The sequence below is a fragment of the Bombina bombina genome, chromosome 8 (genome assembly GCF_027579735.1).
Source record: "Bombina bombina isolate aBomBom1 chromosome 8, aBomBom1.pri, whole genome shotgun sequence".
Taxonomy (NCBI): Eukaryota; Metazoa; Chordata; class Amphibia; order Anura; family Bombinatoridae; genus Bombina; species Bombina bombina.
The window spans coordinates 35033739-35043738 of NC_069506.1; the positions used below are offsets into that span (position 1 = coordinate 35033739).

The 10000-nt window shown below is 34.4% G+C and overlaps 1 protein-coding gene across 1 annotated transcript in view; it reads right to left on the reverse strand.

Annotated features, from left to right (window-relative positions):
* The window catches only part of ALDH4A1 (aldehyde dehydrogenase 4 family member A1), a 77488-nt gene that overhangs the window by 39304 nt on the left and 28184 nt on the right, over window positions 1–10000 (reverse strand). The window contains 3 exon segments of the mRNA XM_053690273.1: window positions 2259–2408; window positions 5693–5848; window positions 6618–6665. Of these exon segments, the coding sequence (XP_053546248.1) occupies window positions 2259–2408; window positions 5693–5848; window positions 6618–6665 (354 nt within the window).

Below are 10000 nucleotides of genomic sequence, written 5' to 3' on the forward strand. Positions count from 1 at the left end.
CATATACACACAGTATATATACACACATATACACACACATTAGACAACTGTCATAAAGCCTCTTCTATATAGTCAACCCTATCAAATACCACCACATTATCTTGTCAGACTCATGTATAACAATAATTATATAATTGCTCAAATCTTTCAAAGCTATTGTTTCCGTGGCAATAAGGTTGTTCATAAACCTATTATTTTTTATTTATGGTGTCAGGTTTTTTCAGCTTAGTTTTTAGAACTGACTGGAGCACTTCCAATGGTTTCCCCCTACTTTGTATGAAATAAAATCTACTTTCAGATTTAAATTTAGAGGTATCTACCATTTCACTCGTGGGTCCATTTCTAAAAGTCTCCTCCCCCAAACTCTCCTCTAAAAGTAACTAAGTCACAATCAGAAGTTAACTAATTTAAGGTCAGAGTCTCCTGGTTGCTCAGCCCATGTTTAAAATTACGTTTTTCATAACCTGGATTGACATCAGCACCAAAAAAATGTTTTTGGAGAGTTAAATTTCTTATGAACTTACTGACATCCATAATGGTGGAAACAGAGAAGTTACATGAGGGAGAAAAGTCAAAGCCTTTGCTTAAAACACTAAATGACAACTTCTGTGACAAGTTTACCACATTTTTTGTTAAATTATTAGTTTGCTTTTCAGTTTATTTTGGGTTATGGATTTTGTTTTCTGTTTCCCCCTCTGCGCTTTCTACATATTTTCTTTTTACTCAGCCTCTCAAAATGGGTTTGGGAAACACTGCCTCATTTTTTGAGGCTGTAGGTCAATTCTCATTATTATTAGTTGGCTTAGTGTTTAAAGACTTAGGTATATCAAGTACAGAGGCTGTTTTATCTTGAATACAAGTTATAGTATCTACATCAGAGGAGTCATAGTCATACTCCGTTTTACTAAAGGAAATATTCCTATCATAGTTCTGCTTTTTTTTTTTTTTTTTACGTCTGTTTCTACGCTGACCTCTAGTGGACACTGACTTGTATGATTAGGAATTATGTGACCATCTACACTGTCTAGCTCATAATCCAATTTGTCACTGCTCATTTTTCGGGCTCGATTTATCAAGCAAGGGCGGACACGAGCATACATATCTACCCCTGTCCCTCCCAGCTCTCCTCTGGTGGGCAGCAATCCAATGCCGGAATTTAACATTGCAAATGAGCTGAGGTTTAAATTCTCCACCTAAGAAATGGAGAAGAGGGTAGGGAAACAGTGGTCTGATGACCGCTGCTTGATAAATTGTGACTGCAGGTTCTCTTGTGAGAGTCATAATGAGGAGAAGGGCTTGATACCTAAACCTACCAGAGGGGGCAATAGAGAGAGACTGTTGAACAAAAGGGAAGTATATTGGATTTTTCACTTGGATACAAGATTTCTGCAGGGATTAAATTCGCATATGGATGCCAATTTATTCTATTAATAAATAGCATACAATTTTTCAAAAACATTTTTTCTCTTTGTCCAACAGTCTCTCCCTATTAAGTAGCTTTCCATTGCTTTAATGATAAGAAGAAAACACAATTTGATTTGTATAATAAAAATATAAATAAATGGGATGACGTGTTATGGAATATGTATATATGAGTTTAAGCACTATAAAGAAAAGGAGTATACCTTTAAATACTTATAAGAGTGATGGTTATGAAAGGATTAAAAATAATTGTAAAGGCACAGAGTTGGTGAGCAATAGCTGGGAGCAGGCCGAAACGCGTTAGGTGACGGCTTTGTCTATTGCAATGAATTTGTTCTTACTTTGGATCCCATGTTTTTAATGGATTTACAATAAAAAATTTACTTTTATATATGCTGCCTTTCGGATTCCTGACTTTAGATGCGGCCACGTGGAGTGTTTGTGCTGTTACTGTGTACAATGCTGCAAAGTTCATAATTGAGTTAAGTAATAGGAAAGTGTGCAACAAAAAGGAAAAATTTAAGTATTTTAAACAATTTTTTTCTAATGAATAAATTAAACTTTTAACGTGGGATAACATTGTGAGTTAAACAAAGCACTATCTGTATTTAAATTTAAGTTGCTATTTGCCTACAAACACAGACCATTGCTGTTTATTTAGAAAAAAAAATCTAGAGTTTTTAGTTCGGTGACAGCCTGTATCCCTTTAGCTATGAGCAATACGTGGTTTGTTAGCAAAGAGGGTTCCAAGGGATATTTCTATGGACACACATAGGGACTTTACATATTGTTACAAACTACGGAGTTCCTGCTCTCTCCAGTTCCATGGTCCTCACCTCCAGGCCTCTGTAGACCATTGTATTTGTGCTGACGGGCACACTGATTGGCTGTTCATGCTGCAGCTCCAGGGCGTATTTGGCGTTAAAGCGGAAAAAATCAATCAACTCTGCGGCAGCATCAATCTCAGCCTGGATCACCGTTTTACCCTAATTGAAAATACCAGGAAAAATTAGATGCAGAAACAATCATTTTATAGCCACATTTCACAAATATCACACATTCAATCAGGAAGACGGCAGAATGTATTGCTTCCATTATAGAATTAGATGTAAATAGCCGACCTGTAACATAGTGTAATACAATATACTTCTCACAATCACACTGCAGCAATTTCATTATACAGTAAATAAATGCTACAAATAATCATATATTCAAAGCAAAGATTAGCCTAAGAATAGTATCCAGATACTTTTTTAATTCATTTTAAATGAGTTACTTATATATTTAAATAGGTGTACAAGTTTATTTTATATTAAATAATTGCAGTCTGCAGTTTTACAGTATACAACAGAACTGAGTACACCCTTGGGCAATATCACTTAAATATCAAATTATTCAAAATTGTATCACCTCTCAATAATTGTTTTATTTCTAAGTTGACAAGTAGAGTATTTCCTATTATAAACAAATCAAAAACAAATACTTTAGAAAGATTATATTGAAAATACAGGCCCCAAAGTAGAAACTTAATACAACAAAAGTGAATACACCTGTGGTCACTGACACACAAGTTAGATCACTGAAACAAAATTGAGTACACCTATGATTTCCAATTAGCCTAATTGCATGAGCGTAGTTACCAGAACAGTCACATTTTTTGACCAATGGGCTGTGTCTATCTGCAAGTTTGCGTCATGTCTCCACATGGAAAAGAATTGCCAGAGGAATTAAAAAATCTGATTGTGAGACTTCACAAAGATGGAGAAGGATACAGGAAGATCGGTTACCAATTAAAAATTAGTCAAAACGTAGTTGCAGCAGTAATCAGGAGGTATAGATTGACACAGTGCCAAAAATCAGAGCCACAGTGGCTGTCCTCCTAAAATGACGCCACGGACAGTGCGCTACTTGCACAATCTAGCTCTGAAAAACAGACAACAGGCAAGTGCTTCAGATTTGCATCAAGGCAAGTGCTTCAGATTTGGCTCAGGGATTATCGATAAAAATTGGAGTTTCTGTGACAGCTCAGACAGTGCTAAGGACATTGCATAATGGCAACTTCTATGGACAGAATCCAAGGCAAAACCCCTTGCTTGCTCTTCGGCACAAAACTGCAAGATTAAACTTTGCTAAACAACATGAAAAGCCTGATGAATACTGGGAGCACATTATTTGGTAAGATGGCCAAGACCAAGATACAATTGGGTGCAGCAGGTTTGGTGTGAACCTGGACAGGATTATTACAGTGAATGCATAGTCCCAACAGTGAATCGTGGAGGTGAGAGTGTGATGATATGGGGGCTGCATGAATGCAAAAGATGTTGGGAAGAGGACATTTAGAGATGGCACCATGAATGCCTGGGATATACAAAAATACTGGCTATCAAGATAACCCCCTAGTCTCCAGAAGTTTGGCAGAGGAACAATATTCCAGCATGATAATGATCCAAAGCCCACTGCCAAAATCACAAAGGAGTTTCTAAAGGAGAAACAAGTGAAAACTATGACCTGGCCAAGTATGTAATCTGACTTGAATCCAGTAGAACACCTTTGGGGTATTATAAAGAAAATGGTAGAGCAATACAACCCCTCCAGCAAAGAGCAGCTAAAAAAAAAAAATCTCTGAAAAAGGGCAGAACATCTCTCCAGAAATTTGTACAACACTGGTTTCCTCTATGCCAAGGAAGATTGAGTCTGTCATCAAAAATAAAGGTGGACAAGCAAAGTATTGAAACAAATCTTTACTATAGTAAATCTAAACTGTTAGTTTGTAATTTTACATAAGAGCAAATGCTCTACTGTAAAACTTAGACGTAATGCAGTTACTGTTAAGTTATACAATTTTGAATCATTTGACATTTAAGTGATATTGCACTGGGGTGTACTCACTTCTGTTATATACTGCAAGTCTTTTTTATTATTATATATATTTTTTGTACTGTAGGGATCCTTCTTCGACCCTCCCACCTCCCTCCTAAGCGTAGCGTAGGGAACCCTCCTCTTCCAGCCCTCCTTCCCCCCTCCTGCTATGCACTTTTCTGAGCCTGTCAAGTCCTTCTTTTGACCCATTTTGCCAAAGGAAAGGAAGTTGCCTAATAATTATGCACACCTGATATAGGGTGTTGATGTCATTAGACCACACCCCTTCTCATTACAGAGATGCACATCACCTAATATGCTTAATTGGTAGTAGGCTTTCAAGCCTATACAGCTTGGAGTAAGACAACATGCATAAAGAGGATGATGTGGTCAAAATACTCATTTGCCTAATAATTCTGCACTCCCTGTATGTCTATTGCCATAGGTTCATCCAATGTGTTCAGCTAGCTCCCAGTAGTGTATTGCTGCTCCTAAGCCTACATAAGTATGCTTTTCAACAAAGGATAGCAAAATATCAAAGCAAATTTAATAACAGAAGTAAATTTAAGTTATTTTACATTCTATGTTCTACCTAAATCATGAAAGAAAAAATGTCGGTTTCATGTCCCTTTAAGTTTTATGAAATCTCATGAGATCACAGCAAAGGCAAAGCATTACCTCATTACTGCTAAAGCTGGTTGGTTATTTTTTTTTCCAACTTACAGCTTTACAGCAGCTGAAGTATAACTGTGTTTACACAGCACTTACTCTGGTGAGCTGAGGAGATTGTGAGGTAAAATATCTTCCTTTTTTACATAGAGATGCTCAGGTGATATTTTCCTGTCAGCTTTTTACAGTTATACTGCATCAGTTTCAAGTGATTTAGCATATGAGTATTATGTCCCTTTAAGTAAAGAGTCTTTATTTATGCAAATGTCTGCTTATTAGGATGATCTAGAATGGGGACTCTATACTGGCAGTGTATTAAAGGGACATTAAACCAACAATGTTTCTTTCATGATTCAGGTAGAGAATACAATTTTAAACAACATCCCAATTTACTTCTATTATCTAGTTTGCTTCATTCTTTAGATATCCTTTGTTGAAGAAATAGAAATGCACGTGGGTGAGCCAATCACATGAGGCATCTATGTGCAGCCACCAATCAGAAGCTACGGAGCATATCTAGATATACTTTTCAGCAAAATATATCAAAAGAATGAAGCAACTTAGATAATAGAAGTAAATTAGAAAGTTATTTTAAATTAAATACTCTTTCTAAATCATGAAAGAAAAAAATTAAGTTTCATGTCCCTTTAATGATTGCTGTTCATTATCCAGATCTTCGCTGTGAGTATGCTTGTATGGTTATGGGGAGGACAATAATAAGCAATTGCTGCAAATGTGTTACCTGTCCGATCATGGTCTTGGCTAGAATCTCAGCTCTCCTCGGACCACTGAGCAGATCTGCAGCTTTGAAAAAGATCTGTGCTCGATCAGACACCGGCTTGAGATCCCATTCCTTCCGCACAGACAGAGAAGCAGTGATGGCTTTATTCAGAAGGTCCTGTGGAAGATTTATATACAGTAGTAATACAGAGAGTGGTGTATGGTGCATATATATATATATATATATATATATATATATATATATATATATATATATATATATATATATATATATATATATATATATATATATATATATATATATATATATATATATAAATAAAGAATACATATAAATATATATACATACATACACACACATTAATATACACTTTAAAAATAATACAAAGCAAGTATAAAAAAATGGTTTTATGCTTCTAAAAATATCTAATGTATTTTTAAAAAATTTATTTATTTCATAAACTAGGCTAAAATCATGCAGCAAATATACAATTACAAAAATACATTAGCAACCCCAGTAACCCCGAACAGCTAGCAGTAGAATCTAAAGTGTTAATTCCCAAATCAGTTCTGTAGCTATACCCACTGTTTTGTCAGTTTGTTCTGAACCTTACTATAAGATAGGTTTTATACATTTTTTATGTATGTTTTGTTTTATACATGATTTCATTTTGGAATTTTTAAAATAAACTAATAAATAATATACACATAAAAATGTGTTAATGACTAGATGTTATAATTAGTAAATTATATATTTCTTTTTAAAAAATCCAGTGAGTGCTAATACTTTTCTTGTTTATATTATATTGCATCATTGAATGATTTTTTTTATACAATCTGACAACTACAAATTATATATATATATATATAAACATACATACACACAAAAATATGTATATACTTAATGTAATGTAAAGAAAACTTACCTTATCAGCATAGCAATACTTGGCAACTTTGTGCGCATGTTTGAAGGGCTGAAATCAGAGGAAACGTTAAGGGGAACTCAAGTCAAAATTAAACTTTCATGATTCAGATAGAGCACAACAACTTTCCAATTCACTTCCAGTATCTAAATGTGCACAATCTTTTTATATGCACACTTTCGGAGGCATCAGCACCTACTGAGCATGTGCAAGATTTACAGAATATACATATATGCATTTTGTGTTTGGCTGATGGCTGTCACATGATGCAGTGGGAGGGGCAATAGAACCAACTTTGAATTTAAAATGAGTAGTAGATTTCTTTCTGATACATTTTAAACAAAGTGCTCTTGCACTGTCTTTTATTATGCATTTGCTGGTATTCTCCTGAGTGGTCCTTTAATCTAAAAACAATTACAAGACAGTATAAATAGCAAATCTGTCACCTTAAAACACATATACTTTACTAATTTTACTACAATAACCTAAAATCCCATATGTATCCCTCATGACTGAACATGTGGCACACTGTAAGTTAAATATTTATTTATACAAATGTATTAAAAACCAACGATACACATCAAGCCCTACCTCTGTAATTATAAGAGAAGCTGCAGCTATGTGTTATTAACTTTTACTCACCGGTGATTCAACTACTAATACAGGGATTTTGTTGTTAAAATTCATGGAGACAAATCTGATAACCCTATGTGTTATTGTACCATAATAGAATTTATACCCACACTCTGACAAATTGTGATTACCCAGTGAGGTAGCATCAGGTCCATTTATTTATTTTCTTTTTATTTAAAAAAAACAACAAATAAAGTTTATATTTTAACTACTTTGTTCATTTTTCCAACAAGATTTATATACGTCTGATTTGTATCTATTATGTATCTAATGTGACAGAGGTTTCCTTTTCTAAGTTTCACATTTAACTTAGAATAACTAAGTACATATGTATTTATATGTGTATATTATATGTGTTTATATATATATACTGAAGTCTGAGTCAGGTGCACTCACTATTCCACAATGGTAATCACCGGGGTGCTGCGTGTCCAATAATATAAATGTTCCAATCTATCCTTACCAAGAATAGACGCTGCACTCACCGGATTTTCAAAATTAGGTTCTTTAATACATCAGATTATAAAGCATCCCCAAACGCTTCGGTACCGGACTAGTACCTTATTCAATGGGTATGCACAGTGTCTCAAGCCCGAAATGTTTGGGGATACTTTATAATCTGATGTATTAAAGAACCTAATTTTGAAAATCCGGTGAGTGCAAAATTCTTGGTAAGGATAGATTGGAACATTATATATATATATATATATATATATATATACACACACACAAGACAAATTCCAGCTCAGCCCACCAAAGGTTAACAGCCTGGGTGCAAGGATAAACGTCATATATAGAAAAAGAGAGATGCACTCGCAGGACTTCCACAAAAAGCTTTAATATAGTAACGTTTTCAGGGTTCATGCTGATGAAGGGGTTGTGAACCGCAAAAACGTTCCTATATTAAAGGTTTTTGTGGAAGTCCTGCGAGTGCATCTCTCTTTATATATATATATATATATCTCAAAGTCCAATAATCAGCACTCTCTGGATTTACACACAGCAAATTTAATAGGCAGTGACGTTTCGGGGCATTCACCCCTTCCTCAGACAACCATAATTGTGATACAAACAGTGTTATATACTCAATAGGTCCCTCCCCCATTTCAATTAAACCAAACAACCAATAGGAGATGATGTATATAAATCATTAATCAAAGAAACATCAAACTTTTCATCATCATCAATATTCATCATATCTGTGCATATATTACATCAAATCAATATAGCATTGTGTCCATTATCAAATATCAGTGATATCTACATTTTCCAACAGTGACTTATTACAATAGTGACAGATAAAAATGGACATGGATCTGTATAGTAAACCAAACTTTTATTGCCATATTCATACTATAAAACACAGGGAATGGCCCTACTTGACATTTCAATATAAACTGCCATAGAACGAGGATTCAATCAACTGTATCATGCAAATCAAAACAGATTATATATTCAAATTGAGGAGCCGCCATTACTTACCACGCTAGTTTCAGCGTGTCCGGCGGTGGGCGTGGTCATTCTCCATGATCAGGGCACGACTCAGCCCATGTGATCAGAGACCAGTCAATCACACGTCGGTCGTTAGACATTGCCACAACGTGTCATTGACTGGTCTCTTATCACATGGGCTGAATCGTGCCCTGATCATGGAGAATGACCACGCCCACCGCCGGACACGCTGAAACTAGCGTGGTTAGTAATGGCGGCTCCTCAATTTGAATATATAATCCGTTTTGATTTGAATGATACAGTAATATATGCACAGATATGATGAATATTGATGATGATGAAAAGTTTGATGTTTCTTTGATTAATGATTTGTATACATCATCTCCTATTGGTTCTTTGGTTTAATTGAAATGGGGGAGGGACCTATTGAGTATATAACACTGTTTGTATCACAATTATGGTTGTCTGAGGAAGGGGTGAATGCCCCGAAACGTCACTACCTATTAAATTTGCTGTGTGTAAATCCAGAGAGTGCTGATTATTGGACTTTGATGAATATTTTTTGAGCACCCTGGTCCTGAGTTTTGTTGGCGAGTGAGAGTGCGCTATCCGGTGTTTATTTGTTTATATATATATATATATATATATATATATATATATATATATATATATATATATATATATATATATATATATATATATATATATATACTGTATATACATACACACACACACTGTATATATATATACATACACACACACACACACACTGTATATACATACATACACACACACACACTGTATATATATATACACACACACACACTGTATATACATACATACATACATACACACTGTATATATATATATATATATAAATACACACACACTGTATATACATACACACACACACTGTATATATATATATATACATACACACACACTGTATATACATACATACATACATACACACACACTGTATATATATATACATACATACACACTCTATATACATACATACATACACACTGTATATATATATACATACACACACACACACACACTGTATATACATACATACACACACACTGTATATATATATATATATATATATATATATATATACACATACACACACACTGTATATACATACATACATACATACACACACACTGTATATATATATATACATACACACACACACTGTTTATACATACATACACACACACACACACACACACTGTATATACATACACACACTGTATATATATATACATACACACACACACTGTATATACATA